A 25,322-nucleotide genomic window follows, 5' to 3' on the forward strand; every position below is an offset into this window, starting at 1 on the left:
CAGCATTTTTCAGCGGGAGAATAGTTTTGTCAGAAATCCTTACCCAGGTGTGGAAATGATTTCTGAAGGTGACAGTGCCCAAAGAGACACCGGGTACATCAGTCATGGCTCTGCAGAGTTGAACCTAATCCCTCTGGGAGATGATCCCATTTGTTGGGTCTGTTTGCCCAAACACGTTGTGCTTTTAAAGCAAGTTATAAACAAATAGTGGGTGCTTGTTTCACTTTGGTGTTTGAACAACGTCAACAAAAAGAGTGTATGTCCCCCGATCAGCCCCACAATCCAAAGCCATTTAGAAGTTTGTACGTTGGAAATGGAGAGCGTGGTGCATAGGTTCCCACACAAACAGCCCCTTTCCCTTCGCCTTGGTGCTATGGTGAGTCAGACATGATGGGTTCCAAAGGATGATCTCAAAATCCTTTCCCTGCAACCCACCAAAATCATCTCCTCCCCCTTCCCCCCCCCCCCCAAAAAAAAAAAAATTAAAAAAAATAGATGGTTTTGCTTCTCAGCATCACCTCTGAGTGATTCAGGTGGTCATACCACAGCAGCTGGGGACAGGCTTGCATTCCACAAGCTCCGTTAATCCCAGTTCCTGGAACGATGGAGTCATAGAATCATAGTTTGAGTTGGAAGGGACCTTAAAGGCCATCAGATCCAACCCTCCTGCAATGGACAGGGACACCCACAGCTCCATCAGTGCTCAGAGCCCCATCCAGCCTGACCTCGGGCGTCTCCAAGGATGGGGCATCACCACCTCTCTGGGTAACCTGTGCCAGTGCCCAGAATTAAATCAGGAGGGGTGGATTTGTAGTGATGTTGATGTCTGTTGTTAATCCCCAGGAAATTCCATGCACTGAGAAACAGTTATTTCAATAACAAAATTAAACGAGAGAGCAGGAGTCGCAACCCAATGCTTTATTGATCATTTTTATGATGGATCCCATTGTGATTTCTGCCTGGGAGTAAATGGATGTTTCATTTAATAAAAAGGCTCAGAGCAATTCTGTCTCTGAAACCTCGGTGCATTTCTAGGCTACTCACATCATCTGTATTTTATGACACACTTTCAAACAGTAGTAAACAAACAGCCATCCTCCAGATCATGCTGCGACGGCTCCGACATGCCAAATGGAGTGCCAGAAAAAAAATTCCATTCCATTTTGCTCAAGATTTTGCACGAAGCAGCCCTGTTCTCAGGATCGGAGGAGCTGCAAACCACTGTTCCCTTATTTTGTAGCAGCTTTCTGCAGTCTATTTTCTGGGTTACCCAGGGAGCTGTGGGTGCCCCATACCTGAAGGTGCCCAAGGTCAGGTTGCATGGGGTCCTGGGCAGTGTGAGCTGGTGGGGGGCACCCAGCCCACAGCAGGTGGTTGGAATGGGATGGGCTTTAAGGTCCCATCCAACCCAACCATTCTGTGGTTGTGTGATTTCCCAACAACTTCTCAAATGTCTTTGCTCTGTGCTAGAGGGGTGCTCTCACACCAGCGGTCAGAGGTCCGTGCTTTGCTTTCTGAGGGCAGAGGTGATGGATGGAGGGATGGGGTGGTGACAGGCAGCTCTCCAAGCTCTGAGCATGAGCTGGGGTCATGCAAAGCGGTGGGAGCCTGATGCTGTTTGCCTGGTGTTTTGCTTCCCAAACCCTTTGAGATGTGTCCAAACAGGCTCTTTTGAAGCAATCCTCCACCCTTAAAGGTCAGCTGAGAATGTTTTCTTTCTTCCTGAGGGTCCCACTCATTTACACTTCTTGAAGAGAGCTGCGAGGGGGTTATGACACAACAGCTGCCCCGTGGTTTTGGCATTGGTGCAGTGCTGCGGAGCTGGGAGCTGGGGCTCTCCTTGGCAGAGCTGAGCTTGGCACGCTCATTTTCCACGGCACAGAGCCAGCCATGCCCTCGCACACCGGAGCATCCAGCTGGGCAGAGAGCAGCCCCTGGCACTGTGCAGCCAGGCCGTGAGAACCACAGTGGTGCCTGGGCACGGTGAGGGACAGCAGTGCAGTGCCAAGCTCCCAGCAAGGTCAGAGTGAGGGCAGTGTGCTGATCCAGCTTGAATAAGGGACTTTGCAAGGTAAAGCCAGCAAGGCTGGATGCAGCTGAGGTGCAGAGTAGCGTCTGGCTGTTCACTGCCTAATGCTGCAGAGGGATGCTGCTAACTGGGTGGAGGTTGGTTATGACCTCGTAGCATCTCTTCCTACTCGCTTAGGGGGCCAGTGCTTGATGTCCCAGCATTGCTGCTCTTCTTTCACATCTCCTCATCCAGAATTAAGAAACAGAAAAGCACTTAAAAAGGAGCAACCAGGAGCACTTACCCCAGCTAATATGCTCCAAATAAGCCCTCAATCTTATCACAAATAAAAAGACAAATGGTAAGGTAGATTTTCAGAGATCTAAACAGCAGTGGCAGGTCTTTTTCCACCTAAATTTTGCAAAAGCCAGAGGTGAGCACTTGAAATTGCAAGCACGTCCTCTGCCTGTATCTAAGGGTTTGCTTAGAAAACCATCAGCACTTTTGGTATTCGTAGTAGAATTACAGTAAGCAGCACCCTTGGAAATAGAAATGTCCCACTGACGAGGGACAAAGTTCCAGCTGTGTAAGCCTGAGGGCATCTTGCTGGAGAGAGTCAGCACTATTTCATTAAGTATGAAATTTACTGGAGATGAAGATGATAAACCTAATCCCATAGTCCTCCTAGCAAAACATGGCTGGGTATCAACAGGAATAAATGCAAACTTGAGGACGAGCTGCAGCATTTGGCAGGAGCTTGTTTTGTGCTGCGTTCCTTGGTCTGCTTTGGTCGCGAGCTGAACAAGGCATTGCCTCAACAATGTGGCAACGATTTGCTTTTCTTACAAAGGAAAGAGGGCCCAGAGGCCAAAGCAATGAACTGGGTCCCAGTTCCTCAGATGAGACGTCGTGTGGATCGCTGTGTGTTAAATGGGAGCGGGCGCAGTCGCACTGATTTATAGCAGAGCAGTGTCTGTCCCATTGTGTGAAAAACAAACAGTGCCTCCGAGAGGTTTCATGAGAAGAACCTTTATCACCAAATTTCCAGCCCAAGGAAGGTGGACCAAAATGGTTCTGGCTTTGAAACTGTGTGGTGTGAAGCTGTGTTGGTGTGGAGGGTTGGGTTTGGAGATGTGAAGCCGTAATCAAACATCTTACTGCCAAAGGTGGTTGGTTTCATCAAAAGTGGTTTGCAAAATAATAATAATAAATCCCCATGCCAGAAATGGTTCAAACTCTTCAGAAGAATGTTACAAATAGCCAATACCTTCAGGAGCAGGGAAGTGCCAGGAGAAATACGGGCTAAATTCATTGGATAATCTCATTTGTGAAGAATCATTTGTTCTGCTCCACTAACCTTGTCTTAACTGTATCACCCACCAGTGATAGAGGCTCAGCATTTTGGGCACTGAACCAAAGTGTCACTAGATACAGCTGTGTCCCTGCATGCATGGATAAAACCTGCGTCTAAAATCTGTGCCTTGTTGTGGACCCGTATCCCCTCTGTTCTGTAAGGAATTATCTCAGCTGCCTCAACGATGCTCGTGTGTCCCTGATGCTTAGGACTGATGTGGACCAAGCGAGGCTCTGTCCTGGTTTGGAGGAAAACCCAATCTGCAAAGCCTCCATGTAACCTATGGAGGGACCTCATCTGATTTTGGTGGAATTTGTGTGCCTGGGTTTTGAGATTCTTTGCCTGGTTTCTGCAACATATGCTGCATCACTTCCATCCTGCTGCAGACCAAAGGCACGCCTTGGCTTTTCCATCCCTGTTTCCATTTATGAGCTCATTTATCCCATCCATCTTTCTCCAACATCAAATCCTGATTAGGCCGAGCAGGGAAACAACAGGCTTTCTTTCCCACAGGAGGCTCTTTTTGACCTTCCTTTCCTCTCCTTGTCTGACAAATTGTGGGAGCTGACCCATATCTCACTGGCTGCGGGGATAATTTAGTCCAGCCCCATCCTGGCAGGCAGCTGTCTCTGCAACCCTTCTCTGCTGTTCTCTGCTTGAGAACAAGTGCCTGGAACATCTCCGAAGGGCTGGCATTTGGGTTAAATAAGAACCAGTGCTTACCTTTGCCCCAAACCCAGGTCGGTGGGGAGGATGGGCTCTTCCAAAATCAGCTGACAGTGAGGGATTGGAGAGGTTTCTTAGCTTCGCTGTGCCTTCCTCTGCCATCTGTGTAGGGGGTGCTGGAGGAGATACTCTGCAATAAAGAGGTGTGATCACAAGCCTCAGAGCAGCATCCTTGCTTTGAGTGTAGCCCATGGTGCAGTGAACAGTTCTGCTCTTGTCACAGAGTTCTCATCAGATGTAAGGAAGAAGTTTTTTACACTAAAGGCAGTGAGGCACTGGCACAAGTTGCCCAGAAAGGTGTGCAGGCAGCCAAGGTCAGGCTGGAGGGTCTCTGAGCACTGATGGGGCTGTGGGTGTCCTTGCTTCAATGCATTTGTCCCAGCACAAAACTTTGGCCGTGCAGTTTTGTTCCAGCAGTGCCAAAACTTCTTCCTCTTCCTCAGCTCCTTCTCACCAGTCTGCTTTTAGCAGCCGTAGCCTTCACCCCAGGCTTACCATGGTGTAACAGGATCCTCTGGCAGGGGGAATCTTTAGTGGCTGATAAAACCTTAACTGTTGTGCAATGAAAGCAGGTTCCCTTTGAAGTGCGCCTCGCGTTACAGTTAGATGCTCTAGCCTCTGTATTTTAACTACCAATAAAATGATTTATAAGCATAAAGGCCTGAGCCACCTTTAAGGCGGGGGAAGGGAAAGAATTGCTAACGTCATTAGCTGGAATGTATCTGCCTTTTTTCTGGGGGTTATAAATAAGGGGCAGAATCAACCTGTTTGGGCCATGAAATGTCCCTTCCTCTGCACGGGAAGATAAATCCTATCAATTTCTTTGTGGAAGGTTTCAGTGTATTTGTGGCTGGAGAATCCAGGCTCTACTGGGAAGCACTACACTTCAGCTTGTAGTTATGAATCGTATTTGCTTGCATGCGTGTTTACTATCATTATTCTTTATTATTTGCTGCGACGCTCCAGCTGAGACAGAGCTCTCATCTTGCTGGGTATGCTGCATACTAGGAGTTAATTATGGCCCCTATCTTAGGTGGTTGACTGCTGAAATAAACTAAAATGTGAGAAAAATGGGCTGATGGTTGGACTAGATTATCTTAGTAGTCTTTCCAACCTAAATGGTTCTGTGATTCATGGGGTTTATCCTCACTTTAGAAGTGATGACCTGATGCATAAGGACCAACGTTTCTTGAATGTTTCTACTCACTTCAGATTGGAAAGACAAAGCTTTTTCAAGGTCACAGGTGGAGCCTGTAGCATAATTAGGAAGCAAATTTTTCTCTAGTTGTAGTTCAAAGCCATGAAAATAGCTTTCCTTCCTTCCCAAGCCCTTATACATTGTAAGCTTAAGGGCATCCCAAGGATGACCCCTGAAAAGGCCTTTCTGGCACATGCTTTGTAAAAGGATCTGGCCAGTCATCTCCCTTCACAATAAAATAAATATGAAATAAATATGAAGCAAATCAACTACACGCCCTTCGCTTTGGAGAAGCAAAATAAGAGAAGCTTTGCTTTTCAACTTTGTGTGAGTAGGTGTGCTAGTGCACAGACAGCATTAACTTCATGTGATGTAATGGAACATGGCCCAAATCTCCCCAAAGTCTTGACATTCCTGGACTACACTGAGGGTGGTGAGGCACTGAGGTTTCCTAGGGAGATGGTGACACTACCCAAAGTCAGGCTGGAGGGGCTCTGAGCACTGATGGAGCTGTGGGTGTTCATTGCAATGGAGTTGGCCCAGATGGCCTTGAGGGTCCCTTCCAATTCCAATGGCCTTCAGTGTGGAAGAGGAGAGGATTAGCCAAGCAGTGTATCCTTAATGAGCAGGAATTAACACATACCTGTGTGTGAGAGAAAAGGGCAGGACCATCTACTTCTTATGACCGTGCAAACAAAAGGTTATTTATTTGTGCAGCTCACTGCTCCTAGAAACTGTGTCATGGGTTGGACTGGATAAAAAGAACTCGAAAGCGCTACAGGCCTTGATGCTCATTCATTTCTCTCTCCTTAACTCTGTCCTAGATTTTGCTAGCGACTTCTGGTGCCAAAAATGAACACAGAGATTCCGACCTGCATGGACTCTGTGGATCAATGCAGATCGGATGTGTGCTGACCTATTTCTGTCACGCTTTTGGAAGGTGCTGGGAGGTTACGCCGCTCCAGGCAGCGCAGTAGGGACAGGTCTGTAAAGAGGCACGTTGGGTGCCAAGGACCTGACATCAGCACTGCATGCATTTCAGAGAGCTGCTCCAAAGAGGGAAGGGAGCATTGGGCTCGGATTCCATTATATTTAAGGGAGAGAGTTTTGTTTTGGTTCACAAGACGTGGGGACAGTTTGGATGGCAGTGCCTCAGCCCCCTGTAACCCAGCTTCTGACCTCACGTTGAGCAGCTTGGAAGCCTGATGGAGGATTTTTTTCCCCCGAATGCTTTACACTCTTGATTTTTGCTCCATTTTTTTTCATGTTGCTGTGAAATTTAATCGTGTTTCCTAGCCCTTTAGGCCTCACAAAGTCCAGCAGCTGCATTCTCATCTGGCTTGAAAGCTTATCCGCATACTTCTGAACCCCAAACAGGGATCGGTCCTGAGAGCCTCTCTGATTAAATAAAGTAAACCAAGCCCAAGAGACAGCCTGAGAAGCACTTCCCACTCTCCAGAAGGGAGATTGCCCATGATAAAACACATCAGTGCAGACATGAATTTAGAAAAATCTCCCCTTGTGTCTTACAGGTAAAACTAGCACTGTAGGAAACACGAGCCCAGCTTTGCACATGCATTAATACTGCGTCTGTTTTAATGCATAGAGATTTAAATTGGCTGCAGTACAATGCTAGAGCACACTGCAATGCCTCTTGCAAGGAGAGCATGTCTTAGCATACAGACAACAGTGATTTGCTGCAGTACAGAGGAGCTAAGAAAACCTTGTATTCCCTCCGGTCTGGTTGTATCTATTTAGCTTGTCTAACATAGAAACCATGATGCTAATCTGTCTATTTATCCCTTCTAACAGTGCAGCCGTGTTGCTATTATGGTACTTAATCCTTCAGCATAATTCACATAGTTGTCAGATAACGAGGCAGAATGGCCAGGTGGTAGCAATGCATCTATTTGGTATGGACTGACTCGGAATACACAAGCTGAATTATTCCTCTTCTTCTCACCCTACTGCTGATAGAACCCTCCCGTGCTCTTAATGATATCTTTCACAATATTAAATGCATGTATCTTTACCCAGGAGACAGGGCAGTGGTACTGTTGTAATTTGAGAGAAAGGAGACTAAGGAATGGGGACAAATACCCTGAAAGTCAATGCCAGGCTGCAACTTGAACCTATCTTTGGCCAGTGCTGTATCTCAGATTGCCACTGGATGTGTTATCAAGACAGCATCCAACTCGGGTTTGTTTTTGGCCAGTCATACATACTCTTTTCTATCCCTGTCCCAGGTGTGGTTCAGCAACCGACGAGCGAGATGGCGCAAACAGGCGGGTGCAAACCAGCTCGCAGCATTCAACCATCTGCTGCCAGGGGGCTTCCCACCCACAGGAATGCCAACTCTGCCCCCATACCAGCTGCCAGACTCCACCTACCCAACCACCACCATTTCCCAAGGTAAGGCACTCATTTGCCCGCTCTGCTCCTCTCCTCTTGCCCTCCATCACCCTGTTGGCCATTCTTTCCTTGGTCTGCCCTCCATCATCCCACTGACCATTCCTTCTCTGCTTTGCCCTACATCACCCTGTTGGCCATTCCTTCTCTAGTTTGCTCTATATCATCCCACTGACCATTCCTTCTCTCCTTTGCCCTACAACATCCCGTCAGTCATTTCTGTTTGTGACATTCCTCTTAGACCTCTGTAACGGGTAGGTGGTTTTCCTTTCTTGTGAAGACCAGCTTTTGGTTCACATCAATGGAAACTCCGCTTTTTCCTCTGGCGAGCAGGTGGATCTGCTCTGCTCACTGTCTCATGGTCGTTCCTGCTACACCACTGTGTCTCACATCTCTTCCGCTCAGCTTTGAGGTGAAGATTCCATCAGTCCAAAGCAAACAACATGGGCCAAGCTGGATGTGGCCCTGGGCAACCTGGCCTAGTAGGTGGCAACCCTGCCCACAGCAGGGGGTTGGAACCAGATGGGATTTAGGGTCCCTTCCAACCCAAGCCATCCTGTGATTTTATCACCACCTCTTTGCAGATGGAAGCAGCACCGTGCACAGACCCCAGCCCTTGCCACCATCCACCATGCATCAGGGAGGGCTTGCTGCTGCTGCTGCAGCTGATTCCAGCTCTGCCTATGGGGCCCGACACAGCTTCTCCAGCTACTCAGACAGCTTCATGAATGCTGCAGCTCCTGCCAACCACATGAATCCTGTTAGCAATGGCCTCTCTCCGCAGGTATGTGACCCGCTTCCATTCTCTTTCTTTGGCTGAGAGCATTTGGCTGGTCCAGATCCTCTGAGAGCAGGGCAGGCTTCAGGCTATCACAATGAATTATAGTTAACAAGGGAGTTACTGTTATTGTCATGAGTTCTTGGAGGCGGCCTAGTTAAAGCAATTAGTTAATTTGTTTATCGGCAGTATCTCGATCCTGAGCTCAGCACTGTACTGCCAGAGCATTTGCATCCTGTTAGTCACCACATTCAGGACATCACACTGCAGACGTCAGGACCTAGAGCATTGGTGCTTGCCTTCTCAGTGCTCCAGAAGGATTTCTAGGGCAGAAATTACTTTACTTGGTTACTTTTTACCCTGCCTTGTCCCAGCTGCCTTCCAAAGGTTATCACCTGGCTCTGTCCTATTTCTTCCAATTGCATGCATGGCATTGCACACTGTGTATAGCAGAGAAACAAGCCTCAGCAGTGTGGAGGTTAAGTCCTCCATCAGCAGCAGGTCAGGAGAGAGCAGAGAGAAGGGCTTGGGCTATGCGTGTGTGTCACAGGATGCGGCTCCTGTTCTTGGCCAGTGAGCCCTGCAGAAGTCAGTGGCGATGCCAGGATTTGCACCAGCTGAGAATGCACCCCCTACCTAATCCATCTCTATCACCATTATGGATAAAAGTTCTAATTTTTTTGTTACCTCAGTAGGCAGAGGTCTTTGGTTTACTCGACACAGTCTATTTTCCAAATGCATGTTTCCTTTTAAGTGCAATAAAGCACATACCATACGCTGAGCATCAACGGCAATGACTCGTATTTATGCAGTGCCTGCTGTCCTGAGGGGTGCCAAATGTCTTTCACTTTTGCTCTCAGTCAGTTGTGAGATATGGAGACTCATGAAGTGCCCTGCAGCCATGGTTTCGGAATGGCCAGTAACACTATTTAGGACAGGAAGCACAAAATAATCTGAAACTACTGGGAGAAATTAGGTAGGCATCTGAAATGAAAAGGCTACAACTGTTTAGAGAGGGATCCAATAAACGGGGACATCACAGAGGTAGATAGATTTTAAGGTCCAATAACTTGTGATTTCTCAAGTGTGAAAACAAACATAGAGTGTCAATGGAAAGAGGGAAATCTTGCAGCTCCTCTGAAACAGTATAAAAATCCCACTTCTATCTTGGAATGGCCATAAGATAGAAAATGTAGAAGTGTGACTGGTGTGGGGCTGAATATTGCCACAAACTGTGATTTTGTGGGGGAAATAAGGAGACATCTTTCTAACAAGAGGTTTCTAATAGCACCAGACTTGGGAGATGAGCATACAGTAGGGATTCAAAGGCAGCTTAGCTAGTCCAGGGCACATGATTAATTCCTATTCTCACAAGTGTAATTAAGCACCAAAGAATGAATTGGGGGTGAGATCCAGGTGATAAGCTGCACAAGCACTAGACGTACACAAGTCCATCGTGCAATTTCCATTTCTGTACCTTCATCACCTACTTACTGGTCCCACTCGCTCAATCAGAGGCTCATGGAAATGACCATGCCAATGCTTTTTCTGTGCTTATCCCAATCCCAAATTACCCTGCCCCCAGGCTCAGGGTAGGGGAAGATAGAGGCCTGAGCCAATAAGCCCTTTGTATAGGAAAGAGAGGATACATTATCTTGCAGTCCTGAAGAAAAGAGCTTTGCACCCCCAAGAAGGGGAGATTCCCATTTTCCTAATGCTTCTAATCATGTGAGGGCCAAGATATCAGCATATAAATTCTTCTATTTCTTTTGTGCCTGGTGAGGCTAACCCAGGTTATTTTATGACTGCGTTCTGTTTACTGATCTTGCCAACTCACCGCTTTCCTAAGCTCTCTGCTGTTCCTAGTGGAGGGATGTGAGAAATGCTCTCACCCTCTTGAACAAGAGCTGTTAGAAATGTCCTTTTTTACACGGCGAGGTGTGTAAATAGAGGATAGAGAATGCTTTGGACAACTTACATGAGCACATTCCAGCCATTCGTCTGAATTACAGGTAAAACCTCAGCGCTCCCCATCCTCCTGTGCTGCTCTCTGTGACATCTCCAGGGCTAAATCCCAACTGCAGGGAAGGACGGAATTCAAGGAGTAGGGGAAAAAAAAAATCAACACAAAAACCAACCAGCAAACTTAAAATGATGGCAGTTTGTCTGAGCTGCAAACAGACAGTTCTCTGGTTTCATCCCTCAGCAGCAGCAGGAGGGAGATTTCTTTGCAGTTTAGACAAGGCAGTGGGGGCTGCCAGCTCGGAGCTCCCAACATTTGCTCAGCACGCTATCCAGTTACCCTGGGATTGGGTGTCCCAGCCAGAATCCACCAGACGGGCCCGGTGCTGGCAGCTGAAATTCAAGAGGAGAAGCATGGCATTTCCATTCCCACAACAGAGAAAAAGGGATTACATTTGGCCTCTGCAGGCTTGGTCCCCCCACGCTCGGTCCTCCCCTCCTGACACAAAGGGCAGACATTGCTGAGTTCTACCCAGACTTCACATGGGAAATGGCCACGTTTCTTCCTTGTTTTCCAGCTCACAGCTTTGTTCCTTGTCCCTGCTCTGCTCCTGGCTCTGTTCGACACTTCCCAGAAGGGACATCCAGTTGACCCAGTTTAGAAGTCATTGTGCCTCTGTTCCAAACCTGAGTAGTTTGGTCTTCAGCTCCCTCATCCTACGGTGATGTTTGAGGGACACGGTGGTGATGAGCTGATGGTTGGACTAGATGATCTTGGAGGTCTTTTCCAACCTTCATGATTCTATGAGTGGGCATGGTGGTGATGGGTTGCTCAGCTGGATTAGATTACAGTGGTCTCTTCCAACCTCAGTGATTCTATGATGTAAGAACACTGCCTCGGTTGTGCAAAGAGTCCCACACAATTAAACCAGTACTTAGAATGATCCCAGATGCCATTCTCCATCCCAGACCTTCCTGGAAGATCTCAGGGTAGCCTGAGCAGTTATTTGGGATAGCTTTGTGCTGGGACAGCCTTTGTAGGAAAGATCTTGCTCTGAGTGTTTCAAAAAGCAAGCCTCAAAGCAGGCTAGCTGCAGCCAGATGTGTCCCCCCATATCTGCTAGGGGCTGCAGCAGTCACGGATTGTCAGAAAGCTGCTCTGGACAGTGGAGAACATCACAGTGAGGTCCCCATCTCCTCAAGGTATTTCATAAATCCCTCTTAAACACTTTCAAGTCATTTTCATCCCACAGATGATTTCCCATTTGTCCGGGAACACCTATCAACCTGAATTATTGCAATGCCAGGTACCAGGACATCCTTAGCCATGTGCTGCATCACATTTTGCATCCATTTCTGCTGAAGTTCAGACCTTTGCTATCTGAGAATCACCTCTCACTGTGGCTAGTGTGAGGTTTATCACAAGGTTTATCATCATCAGTGTGATAGTAAACGCAGTATGAGCCCAGTTAAGTCCAGTTGAGCATTTTTCTGATGGTCTTTCAGGATGGTTTCTAAGGGACGTGGTTTAGCAGGCATGGTGGTGATGAGCTGATGGTTGAACTACATGATCTTAGTGGTCTTTTCCAACCTTAACAATTCCGTGGTTCTATGAAGTGAGGGAAGTGGGAGAAAACTGGGTTGATGAGTACATTACAAGTCAATGTAAAGAGAAAATGAAAGGTTGAGCCTTTGTGATGATGGGAGATTCCCCGGTTATTTTAAAATGGCAAATAATTATTGTGTTTTATTGTATGCTGAGCTACTTTCCTTCTAGCACATCTCTTCTGCCTCTTAGAATGTCTTCTGGTCTTCAGAAAGCTTCTACTTACTGCTTCACCTCCTCGAATCTCTGCTTCCAGAAGGCTTTAGCTCCAGGCCTGTCTTTCAAATGTGTCTCATCATCCACTGTGGCATGTTGGGGTCTTGTGAGGGATTGTCCAAAAGCAAAAGACGGTTGGTTTATTGCAAATGGCTGCTGTCTATCTGGAGAATGTATTAAGGCAGAGTTAAGAGCCAGGCGCTCCCTATGCTTCCATCACATGTTATTTCTGAGAGCTTTGAATCTTTCAGCAAACCCACAGGATCACCCAGCGATTAAGACAGCTCCAGAAATGCTGAGAGCCAAGAGAAACTTGTTCATCATCTCGTATTTGTTGCTTTAATTTTCGGAGGGCTTTCAGTGGCTTTTTTTGCTCCACGAGCAGGTCCCTTCCCTGTGTAACAGCCACAGAGCCAGCACAGTCAGTGTGGCTGTGGCTGGAAACCAAAGGTTTCCAACCAAATTTTGGAATCGGGTTTTACAACTTCAGGTTTATCACCATTCCTGGAGGGAGCCTTGAAGCCACAAAGTTAGGCTCTGACCACACGTTTTCACTCTAAACCCAAGATTCTCTTTAGTCTACCCAAGCATTGTATTTCCTGACACCATCCCAGCTCTTCCCACTGCCCAGGGTAGTGCTTTCCTCAGCCCACTGGGGTGGGATTAGAGATGATCTGAATGTGAGAAGAGCCAGCTGCAGCCTTTTTTTGGGGGGGAAATCTGGCAGTGGGGAAGGACACGATGTTAGCTGGCGAGAGAGCAGCAGGCATTGCAGTGTCTGGCTCCTTCCTGCAGTGACATGGATCCTTTCTGTCTGGTTCTTCTTCTTTTTTTTTTTTCTTTTTTTTTCCCCAATTTTTTTTTTCTTTCTTTTTTTTTCCCTTTTTTTCTTTTTCTTTTCTTTTTTTTTTTTTTTGTTGGAGACACTGTGCCTTATAATAAGCATTCAAAATGAGTCTTGCTGGGCCAGGAGAAGGGGAGGGGAAGAAAGAGGGGGAGGAGAGGGTGAGATTTGGGGGGGGGAGGGGGAAAGGGAGGAGGGGGTTTAAATAGCAAAGAATTAGGAAAAAAAAAATCTGATGCAAATCACTAGTAGAGAGAAAATTATGTGCAATTACCCAAGCGATACTGGGCAGCCGTGCCCACCCCAACCAACAAGATCTCATTAACAAGCAGAAAATAAGATTGAAATGGTGTGTAAAAGAGCTGAAAAATGAATTTGAATGCTGCATTTGTCCACAATTACCCCCTCGTTCACACATATTTTATTGCAATTTTTTTATTATTCTTAATCTTTCCATCCCTCAAAGCAGATTGGGAACATCCTGGCATTACAGTTGCTGAGGGAGGAAGCATTAAGGATTCCCCGTTTCCCTGAAAGGAGACCCTTCTCTAGCTCGAATTTTAAAGGGTTGGTTTTGGACGGATAAGGATTCATTTCCCCGGCTTATCTTGGTGTAGGAACATGTTCTTCTCATATTCTTTAACCTCTATCGCTCTTGGGTGCCACCCCACACGAGGGCTTTTTCCTTTCCTCTTGGTTTCCTCCACCATTCTTTCCCATCCCCTTTCTCCATCCCGTGTTTTCATTCCATTCCTTTTCCATTCTCCTTTCCCTCTCTCTTACCCCTCCTTTTCCATCCCATTTTTACCCCGCATTTTGCCCTGTTCCCCATCTCTCTAGAGGGCTCAGAATCCCTACAATGAACTTCTTCCCATTCTAAAGGTGACCACCATCCCTCTTTTGGGTCCCAACTACTCCTTACACCTTATTTCTTCCCCACAGACAGGCTTTCCTCCTTATAGCAGACCATGCACAGGATTTTAGGAGGAGAACATGCTCAAACCCATGTCCTTTTCCACCATGGAGAGCCTGGCTCTGCTGAGACCACGTTGGCACTTTCCCTTACATGGTGTCAAATGCAGCTCCATCTTTCACAGCATTTAATGTATGAGTCCCAGGGAATCTGGTGCTTTCTCCGCTAAAGTTTCATTTTTTTTTATTTATTTCCCCCTCACCCTGTTTAACCAAACAGAGCCCATCTGCTCTTGTCAATTAGACGCCTCTGCTCCAAGCAGCAGCAAAAGGGGAGAATGGAACATTTTTCTCATGTGAAAACAGAGACGCTTTTTTTTTTTTTTTTTTCCTTTGCCTGATTCCTACTGATGTTGTTCCTGCAAGCACAGGAGCAGGATCCAAAATGCTTTCTGCCCATCTTCCCTGTGCAGCAAAACCATCTTCCCTCACTCTTGGCATCTATTGGGCTCATAACTGGGGCTGAACTAACCACAGTCCCTCACTTTTCCCCTGTGCTTGCAAGAAAGTGTGCTCTTAGCCCCTGCTCAGGGTGTGAGATGAGGTTTTGTGGGTTTCCTTATTTCTTTATCCCACTGAAAACTCATTAGGAACAAAGCAGCACCTTGTTACTTCAACCCCAACTCTAGAGCTCTGGGTAGCACTGATTGTGTTTGTTCTGAACGGTTCCATTTCCACCCCATTGGTTGTGCTCTGGATGTATTGCTGAGATCTTTATAGGTGAGAAAGGCTGATTTTGGAGCAAACCATTGCTTTCTGAGCCTTGGGATTTTAAGAGGAGCCTCAGTAAGTTCAGGAGGTCCAGGATCGGACTGTGTGATGTATCAGAGATAGACAAAATGGGGAGAAAGGGGAATAAGGAGAAAATAGGGGAAGAAATATAAAGGAAAAAAAGCAATGAGACCAATAAGAGGAGGAATAAACACAGGAAGGTGTGAAGGTGCCACAGACCGGGAGAATAAAAATGCAGAATTCTCTCCACTTTTAATAAATAAAGGGACTGGAGGGAAGGCAGGCAGGGCAGATAGAGAAAAGGAGAGATGAGCAATTAATACAGCATCCAGCCTGGCAACAGGCAGGTCAGAGTGACCTCTGGCATTCAGAGGCAAGAGCTTGGCTGCTGCCAATGGAACCAAGGGGAAACAGCGGGGAAGGGCAGCGCTGGGACGTGGGATGCAAAATAGAGGGGAGGCTTAAAAGGGAGGAATGCAACAAAAGGACTCAGAGGCAGGACTTACAGCCTTGCACGCCTGCCTGCACGAGGGCATCGATATCCGTGTGTGCACACCAGTGTGTGTGCCCGTGCATTGTGTGTGCCTGTTAAAGCCTGGAGATGGGGGAACAGCTGTGCTCCAGCTGTGCTCTAGCTGTGAAAAGCTGTCTGTGATAGGAAAAACCTACAGCAGTGGGTCAGGCATGAAGCCCAACATGCACCCTCTTTTTTTCCATGAAGAGAGATTGTGGAAAGTATATTGAATTCGGGGGGTGTGGGAGAAGAGCTATGAGGAGGTGGAACAGGTTGTGGGTCCATGACCTCCAGCTTTTCTAGCCCTAATGGGTGTGCTCTGAAAGGGAAACCCACGCTTGCTCCCATCCCAAAGGCAATTAGCTGCTGGGACTGCTGACAGTACATAGGTGCAGGTTGCAAATGGGACATCCAGGGGCTGGGAGAGCAGAGGGGAGCCTAGGGCTGCATCCCCATCCTCAGAGCATCCTTTGGGGCTGCTGGGATGAGCCGTGCACGTTACACCCCAAAGCATCAGGAGGGGCTCGTGGGGGAGATGTGCACTAAAGGAATGCTGCACCAATCTTTAGTGTGAGATGAGAATTTGGGCATTGCATCAGCTTGCTGGTTCCTGATGCGCCGTGCACGGAGAGGGAGCAGTGTGTGGCTGTGCTTGAACAGGATGGGGGTTATAGGGTTGTGCTTCTATAGAGTGTGGGAGGCATAGAGGCCAGGAGATACCCTATGGGGTGCTACAGGGTTGTAGGATGCATGGCACCCACATCTTTTGCAAAGGCAAAAGGGAGATGCTTGGGTGCTGCGAGATGCTGCTGCCTGCCCCCCCCCCAGACAGATCTACTTACAGCGGAGGCTGGAGATCAGAAATCCTAGCAGGGTCTGGGGTGGGCGAGCGAGGAATTGATCAAAGGTGTGGAGGGTCTTAGCTCGCCGCGGTAAGCTGGAGTCAGCCCTTAAGCCTATCCAGTTTGGAGATGAGGGGGATCTCATTTCAGGGAATAAGTACCTGAAAGGGGATCGTGAGCAATGCAGGAGAACCGTGGGGAGCTGCTTGTTGGAAGAATAGGAAAACTTTTTGGGAAGGATGCTGGGAGGGGAACGCTCCCAGTGGGGAATGGGGAAAGCAAAGGCTGCTGTCTGTCTGTCCATCTGTCTATATGTCCTTGAGCTCCAGAATGGCACAGAGCCCCTCGCTGCCTCCTCTCTGCCTCTCTCCCAGCTTCTCTTCCCCCTCTCCCTTCTTCCTCCCGCTCCTCTCCTGCCATTTGATGTGGAGGAGAGCTGTCTGCCACTCCGCGTCTGTACCGAGAAGGGATCAGAAGTTGCAGCGAGCGCTCGGCGCCTCTCCTTTGATCCATGTCCTGAGGCCTGCTTGACAGCGAAAAAAAGCATGGAGACAAAACGACTCAGTCAAAGTGATTCCTGACAACTGTCTCCATGAGATAAGGAAGCTCTCTGTGTCTTGGTTTTTTTTTTTTTTTTCTCTCTCTCCTTTTTTTTTTTTTTTTTTTTTTTTTTAATACCGCCTCTCCGCTTCCATAAGAAGCGGAGTCACTTTAAACCAGAAGAGCTGCACGGAGAACAGCGCGAGCAGGGAGCGCCTGGCTGAGCTTTATCGCATTTCCCGTCTCCCTTTCCATTCCTTTCCCCTTCTATTTCTTCCTTTTTTTTTTTTTTAAACCCTCTTTTTTTTCCCATTTCCTCCTCCATGCCGTGTTACCCTGCTGCCTTACCCCGCTGATGCTGCTAATTATGGTTTAGAGAAAGCCCAGCACGTTTGTAGGTGACCAGGACATCATTCAGCTCAATCCCAACCAGAGGGAAATGCCTGCCTTCCCCACGAGGGGCTGGGGGGCAGAGAGAAAGCCCCGTACACTATCTGACAATAAGCAATCCTTTTAGGGATCGGTGGCAGGCCTCATTAATAGCGAGGCATTACGCCCCGCCGGCCACTTAGAGATGTTCCCCTGCTGCTGAGCCCCAGATTTTCTTATTACTGCTTTATTTTTCTTGCCTGGTTCATGTCGGGCAGAGGAGTGCCCCCTGCTTTCCCTCCAGGTTCCTCGTAGGAATGTGTTTGCAAGGGCTCAGTGACACTAATCTCCATGGAAGGGATGCGGATGGGATGGATGCAAAAGGGACGTGGAGCTCCTTGGAGAAAGGCAGGTGCTGAGGGAATGCTGGATCCAGCTGTGGAGCTTGGAGAAACAGCTGTTCGCTTTCCCATCCTCAACTTCATACAGATTGAGGTCTTCCTGAGGTGGCAACAGCTCCAAGGAGAAGGTGTGGTGGTCACCAATGGGATGAGGAACCGACCCCGTGTTCCAGTAGGATCCAATGATGGATCCCTCTTCCCCTCCACTCACTGTAATTAGGCTTTTGTTGTAGGTTTGCTCCAAAGTGAGACCCCATTAGCATGCAGGATGGGGGTGGCGTGGACGAGGGGGGACACGGAGGGGGAGTTTCCCTTCCCCCCAGAACTGCGCTGCGCTGCGCTGATAAACAGTAAATATCGGGGAACAGGATTTCCACATTATCTGAGCGCGGCAGAAAATCAAAATTTCAGTCTAAATCCGAGGAGACGAGGCTCATAAGCTCCTCCAGCTGATACAGAAGCCGAGCCCAGCCAGCAAGGCTCAGGAGGCACAAAATAACATTTTGTTGTTGTTGTTGTTCCCCCCCCCCCCCCAAAAAAAAAAGAAAAAAAGAAAAAAAGAAAGAATGAATGAAAGAAAAAAAATAGAAGAAAAGAAAAACTAAAGAACGACCAAGAGGAGAAAGCAAGAAATATGTGGGGGCTGGATTGCAAGAAGGTGGAAGAGGTAACGCAGAGCATTGGAAATAAAGGGAATAAATAGGAAATAAATACCCGGGTGTATTGAGGACAGGGAGGGGGCTGGACACTGCCCATACAATGAACTTTCCAATCGACAGCTCTGGCTCTGCAGAGTGTTGCTTGGGGATCGACCTGTAGGACACTGACAGCTGCTGGAGGATGATGACAAACCTTTAATTAGCGATTAGAGTGCGCAGCTGAGCACAAATCCAGCCCCGAATTAGGAGCCACATGGGGTCTCCCAGACCCTAAAAGCCAACGTAAGATTCAGCAGCTCTGTCCGACAGCTCTGATGAGGTCCTGGGCTGCACGTGCTGCTCATTGCATCCCCATGCCCTGCCCTGGCCCTGCAGCCATGCCCATCTGCAAGTGTCGTCTCTCACACAGACATTTTGGGGTCTGTGTTGCCTCCAGCTGGCTTCTAAGTATTAAACTCTTTCCATTCTGTGAAGATCCAGGGGACATCTTCCTGGATTCTGTCCCAGAATGTAAGATGTCCCATTGTGTAAGAAAGATGTCCCAGTGCTTCATGCGTTGGCTCAGATCTTGTTCTGTGCTCTTTCTTTCTTTGGTATTGGGGCAGTTGGTGAAAGCTGGTTTTCCTGGAGTATTTGTCCTTCCCCTTCTCATGGAGATAACCCAGAAGTCCTAAAGCTGAAGCCCAAAATCCTAAAGCTGAAGATCAAAGTAGGAGTGACATCGTTCTGTTCACATCATCTGGCTCCGAGGTTGGAGTAACTGAGCCATTCTGCATCAGTTTACAATCTGGCTGTGCATGTTAAAGAGCAAGATTCTCTTTAAAAAATTAGGATATGATATTTGAAGATCCTTTGGCAGGCATGCAGGGCTCTCTTCTGCTGTTGAGCAGATGGAGCTTTGCCTTGGGTTTCATCGGCACGGCATTTTGGCCTCCACTAAGCACAAGAAAAGCAGATGGAGCACCAAAGTGTGCTGAACAGTCTGCACCAATGTGTATGTATGATATAGCTCATCCAAACCAAAACCCATCCAGGAGACACATAGAAAGGTATGGGGATATTTCACCCCAAATATTTCCAGCATCTCTTACTATGACACAGCATGGAGCCTCAGGAGGCTCTTTCTCTTGCCTTGTTGGCCAAACCATGGTGTGCTCTGTTTTTTTTTTCTCATTGCATCCAAGTCTTTGCACCATCTCTTCATCTGAATTCTCCCACCAGTGCCAGAAGGTTACTGGTCCCCCCATCAGCTCTTTCTGCTTCCCCCGTGGCTCATTACCCAGTTCCTGCCTCTCTCCCCTTGCTTTATTTCACCTGGGGTCTCAGAGCTGCAAGAGGGTTTCTCAAACCACTCAAGAGCTGCAGGCTTGTCTGGAGGGCGAGAGGTCAAGTACTAGCAAGTGTTTCCATTTAGTTCCAGATACCAGCCTGACAGGTGGGTGCCTCTTGATTAATTCCCAGCTCCCCTAAATGATCCCATGGTCATGTGCCGTGGTCCTGTTCAAGCCTAGGTAAAGTTGGTGGGGGGGAAAGAGGAGAATATTTGAATGAATCATAGAATCTTTTGAGTTGAGAGGGACCCTGAAAGGTCATCTAGTCCAACTCACCAAGGAAGGGGACAGTAGGGTCTGTTGTGATAGGAAGAGGGGAAATGGTTAGCTAAAGGAGGGGAGATCTAGACTGGATATGGAAGAAGGTTTTATAGTAAGTTTGGTGAGGCATTGTCATAGGGTGCCCAGAGAGATGATGGAAACCCCATTCTTGGAGGCACCCAAAGTTAGGCTGGACGGGGCTCTGAGCCCTGATGGAGCTGTGGGTGTCCCTGCTCACTACAGGGGCTTGGAATAGAAGGCCTTTAAGGGTCCCTTTCAACTCAAACCATTCTACTATTCTCCTGTTGTCATTTAAAGGTAGCAACAAGAGAATACTGCCCAAGTTCATTCCTCTTATCTAACCCACTTCCATTGGGGCAAGGTCATTTTATATTCTCTGTATGATAGAGAGACAGGAACCATCAGAAGATTAGTCAGACCTTGGAAAAGCTGAATCACCCTTTTTTGATGCAGTGAACTATGGAGAGATGCATTGGTCCCATTGGAACCTGTCATTCCATTTCATTGGAATAGCCCAGCCCTAAGGAGTTTTCATCCCCTCTTTCTCTCATTCCCTTTCACGTGCATTGGTTTATTACTGTGTCCAGAAATGCTGGAATTCTCACAAGAACATCTCTGCACACATCCATGTGTGCAGTGCATGCTGAAGAGCAGGGGAGGACAAATCCAGCATCCTATGGGTGTTACAACCCAATGAGGAGGAAAACATCCAGCAAAGCTGAGGTCTTAGGCAAGCAGTCAATGCCTGAGCACTACATTTTTATTTTATATATTTATATATAATATGTATTATATATATATTGCTCGAGGACATGATTTACAGGTGAGTTGTTAGGGTAGTATGGCTAGGTTGAGATTGAACTTGATGATCTTGAAGGTTTTTTCCAACCTGAGCAATTCTATGATTCTGTGATATATATATATAACCTTATTAATTTTTTTCCTTGCTGCATCACTTGCTTATTCAAATACTGCCAATTTCACCGTGGATGTGATATCAGCTCCCAGCATCTCCCAGCCTCAGTGCTTGGGTTATATATGAAGAGAGAGAGAGGGGAAAAAAACTGCAAGCAAAATAAAAGCTGCTATCTGACAGAATCTCTCCTGGGGATCTCAGTTATTAAAAAAAAAATAGGAATCATTTTTCTCTTAGCTGGTGTTTGTTAAACGTGCAGGAGCCATAGGCAAATTTTTGCTAATTTTGTGCATGCTTTTATCATACTGTTGATTCACTGGCAGCTTTATCCTCCGATAAGTGGATTAGTTGTTGAGCTAAACAAAAAGGTGTTTGACAACCAGGAAGCTCTAAAGAACATATTTGTTTTCCAAATAATGGAGCTGTGTTTGTTGCTCAGTGCAGTGTGGGGTGTTGTTGTGAATTTCATTAGCCAAAAGGAAAGGCCTCAAAGCTTTTCTTCCTTATACAAGGCAGTGGTTCAGTAGGAACGTCTCCATCCTATCATGGCAGGTTATTTGTATTGATTTCCTTTGGTCTGGCAGCTCAGCTTTGGGGTGATGCTGTTTAGATGGGAGAGATGTCAATGGGTGTGCATTTGGGGCACCTCCCAAACCACCAGGCAATAGGAGCAGAGATCCCTGGGTTTTCTCTCTACATCCTCAGTTGGGTTAAACCATTCCTGCCCTTGTGAGCAACCTTACAGGTTTGTTTGTCTCCAGCCACAAGTTATTTCAGTTTCCCCAGCAATGAGGGGTAAGCAGCATGGGCTTGCTTGTTGGTTAGCAGAGCTTTATGGCTTATAATTAATCCTGATTTGTAGGACTGGGAGCTAAACTGAGGGCGCGAAGAGATAAATGGACCAAGTGGAAGAGAACAGGGCTAAAATAATGAGCTTAGCTTTATCTGAGACTTTCATCACAATATCTGAGCATCTCATCATCCTGGGAAGCGTTTCTTCTCCCTGTACCACAGGGATGGTTATTATCTCTGAGACCAAGAACGGAGGCACGAGCGTTTTGTTCTGCTTAAATTTAGATATGTAAGGTAGGAACCTCGTTGCCCTGACTTGGGGTGTAATCAGGGCCCTTTGCTCTCGCCCCAAGGCCTTCTCTGTAGAAGTACTTCAACCTGTAGTAACTGTGTATCTATCGATTTTTGGGCATGGTTTAATGGGCAATACTGGTGGTAGGTGGACAGTTGGCCTGGATGATCTTAGAGGTTTTTTCCAACCTTAATAACTCTATGATTCTCTATGCAATTGCACATTTATTTTATGGAGTCTCCCCCACTCAAACACCCACATCCCTTTGGCCATATCATCGAAGCACCAGGACAGACAAACCAAAAGGCAGTTTGTCTGCCTAGCACTCCTCAGTGGGCTTTAATGCTAATGATGCAGTGATTTTTTTCCTCTTAGCAGTCTAACATGATGTGCTATGCTGAGCCATGCCTTAGGAAGGATTGCTGTAGAAGTGCAGAATGATGTGGGTCTGTAAAAGTGCAGAGTGACGTGGGTCTATAGAAATGCAAAACAATGTGGGCTTGTGCAATTGGGTCTTTATTTGTATAAGGGTCAGAGGCATCAGCTCAGGCTCTTCTCTGGAAATGAAGCATCTTTTAGCACCCTGATGCTGAGCCTTATGTTCTCCCATGTCCTTTTGAGAACCTTGGTGGTTCTACTGCTTGAAACAGATAGCTCCATCCCTCCTGATATTTTAGGAGCCCACAGAGGTGGGAGGATAGCCAGCCAAGCCATTCTCACCTCTCAGCTTTACTCACAAGATGACCAAACTGAAGTTTGTTCTCCCTTTGCAAGGGGCTAAAAGCAGCCCCTGGTGGGGAGGGCGATGCGAGCCCCAAAGAAAGAGGCTGCAGGGCTTCAGTATTACACTCACAGCTCTGGCAGAGATTAAATGAGGGGAGGGAGGGGGGAAAGAAAGGAGGGAAAATGACAGTAGAAGAGCGAAAGGTCCCCAGCTGGCTGTTAGTGGCATCTGCACTCGGAGTCCAGACTCCAGCTGAGAGCTATTTCACTATTTATTTACATGTAATTATTGCTATGAGGTGCAGATATTAACACTGTCAAGAGCAATTTGCCCTGACATTTTTCACTTGCTCTGTTCCCTGACGTTTCGGGTTTGGTGGGATTTTTTTCTCTCTCTCTCTCTCTCTCTCCCTTCATCGCACTGCTTCAGTTTTGGGTCCAGGCTTTTTAATCCAGCGCCCTTCGCAACTCATTAAACTTTGAAATTTAATTTTGCCCAGCGAGGAGCTGGGGCACATCTCCCACCCGCCACCCATCCACAGCAGTTCAAGCATTTCCACTCTAAACAAACCAAATTTACCGGTTGCCGCGTTTTCAATTGGAATGCAATCTCCAGCATTAACCTTTGCTTTCGACGCTGCATTTAAAACACAGAGAAAGGTGCTCAACCGTTTATTAGGGGGAGAGTTTGAAGAAGTGTATGTAGAGGGGAGCAGAGAGAGAAAGCAAATGCAGAACAAATATTTTTTGAGCCAGAGCTGCGATCGGCATGGAAATCACAACCCATTTCAGAAGGTGGGTTAGGACCACTTATCACTTCCTACTTCTCTAAGCCCCATTTTTTTTCCCTTCCCTTCCCTTCCCTTCCCTTCCCTTCCCTTCCCTTCCCTTCCCTTCCCTTCCCTTCCCTTCCCTTCCCTTCCCTTCCCTTCCCTTCCCTTCCCTTCCCTTCCCTTCCCTTCCCTTCCCTTCCCTTCCCTTCCCTTCCCTTCCCTTCCCTTCCCTTCCCTTCCCTTCCCTTCCCTTCCCTTCCCTTCCCTTCCCTTCCCTTCCCTCCCTCCTGGCTAAACCATCTGAATTCAGTAGCTGGTGACACTTTAAATTAAGACTTCCGGCCTACACTCGAGCCCTGATTTAATGAGACAGTTGTTGTATGTCATCTAATAAATACCAATTGTGCATTAGGACTTATTTGCCAAGCAGGAGCGGTGATGTGACAAGCACAACTCACCGCAGCCTGCTTTTTTTCTCAGCCAATATGGTGCTTGTAATCATTTAGCATTTGTTTAATGCACGATGGAACATATTCCTCCCTAGCAGAGCTCCAGCACCCAGTGATTGCCCCTCATGTCCTATAAACCAGACGGAAAATGATGGGTGTACTCCAGTGTAGGGAAGAGAGTGTGCATTATGAATAAGGAAGAAGTAAATGCTGAGTATTTCTGCAGTGCCTGTGCGAGGCAAATTTTCAGAAGGCATTAATAATTCCCATTCCTCCATTTTCCCTGCTGCATCTTAGGCCATTTAGCTTTTGGCAGCTGGAGCAGGGTTGGCTCCCACTCTCTTTTGACTTTGACTTTGTATTGGAATAGAGTCAGGAATATGAAGCTTTTACCCTCTCTTTTTCTTTTTTTTTTTTCTTTTTTTCTCTTTTTTTCTGAATTTGCTTTTTTGGAGTGGGAGTAGAAAGAGAGCCAGGCTTGGTGGGAGATATGTCACAGATATGCCATTTTGGGGTACTAAGGTTTTATTTCTATTGTACAGTGGTAGCCGTTCCTTGGCTGTAGCACTTCCACATCTCTGCAACACAAGTATTTAGCAATAAGAATGGCTTCAGTTACACATCACCAAATCCCATGTCTGCATGATGCTCACCCCACAGCTGAATGAATAACTGAGGCCAGCAGGGACGAGGAGACAGATGGGGACATCTTGGAAAGAGCAGAATGGTTCCATTTCACTCTCTGGAGAGTTTATTTTGCTTTTATAAGCAAAGAGAAAACTGTTTTTAACGGGATATTTTATTTTAAACATGTTTTTGCTACAAATTGCAAGGTTTTACCTTATTTTCATCTCTTTGAAATCGAAAAGTTTGCATTTGCTCTTGCATCCATCGCCCACCTCCTTTCCATTTCCATTTGTGCTGTTTGAAAGTCACTCTTTCATCTAAAAGAAAAGATTGTGTATCTTTTTTTTTCCCATAATATTTTTCACCACCTCTCAACCCTCTGCAGACCCCTCACAAAGGGACGTGTAGCACAGTGCAGGAGCCCAGCAGTGTCTTCATCTCTGCAGGTGGTGTGTTGGAATGTGATCAGAGCCCAGCATGGGAAATCAACATTTTCTATTCTTAGCTCTTTCTCCCCATGCCTCTCTACTTATCACCTTTATTTGTGGGAACAGGAAGCTGTTCCCACCTTTCTAAGGCTGTCTTATACCTATAGGGACACCCAACAGCATCTGATGGCACCGATGTTTTGAGGTTCCTTGGGCTTGGTGATCTTAGTGATCTCTCCCAGCCTTAATGATTCTACCACGCTGTAATTCTCTTGTTCTTCCTACAAGAGGAGAGGTAAGGCTGTCCGGAATGAAGACCTTGGATTTGGAAAGATCAAATTCCTCCACCACAAAAAACTTTGGTGCAGTCTTGAGTTATCAGCCTTCATTGAGCTCATTTTTCTATTTGTAAGGTGGCAACACTGCTCTGCCTTGTGCTTGTGACAAATACGGCAGAGTTGGAGGGTACAGAGGTCCCAGAAAGCCTTGAAGGAAGAGGGATGGTGCAAAAATAAGGCATGGCTCTGCTTTCCTCCCAGGTGTGACTCTGGCTAGCCCAAGCCATGTCCTGCTGGGACA

General features: G+C 47.1%; 1 protein-coding gene across 1 annotated transcript in view; it reads left to right on the top strand.

Moving 5' to 3' along the window:
* Positions 1-25,322, top strand: part of PAX7 (paired box 7) — an 85,852-nt gene that overhangs the window by 46,839 nt on the left and 13,691 nt on the right. Inside the window, 2 exon segments of the mRNA NM_001303185.1 lie at positions 7,533-7,698; positions 8,280-8,479. Coding sequence (NP_001290114.1) covers positions 7,533-7,698; positions 8,280-8,479 — 366 coding nt within the window.

The sequence above is a fragment of the Meleagris gallopavo genome, chromosome 23, assembly GCF_905368555.1.
Source record: "Meleagris gallopavo chromosome 23, MGAL_WU_HG_1.1, whole genome shotgun sequence".
In the NCBI taxonomy this organism is placed as follows: domain Eukaryota; kingdom Metazoa; phylum Chordata; class Aves; order Galliformes; family Phasianidae; genus Meleagris; species Meleagris gallopavo.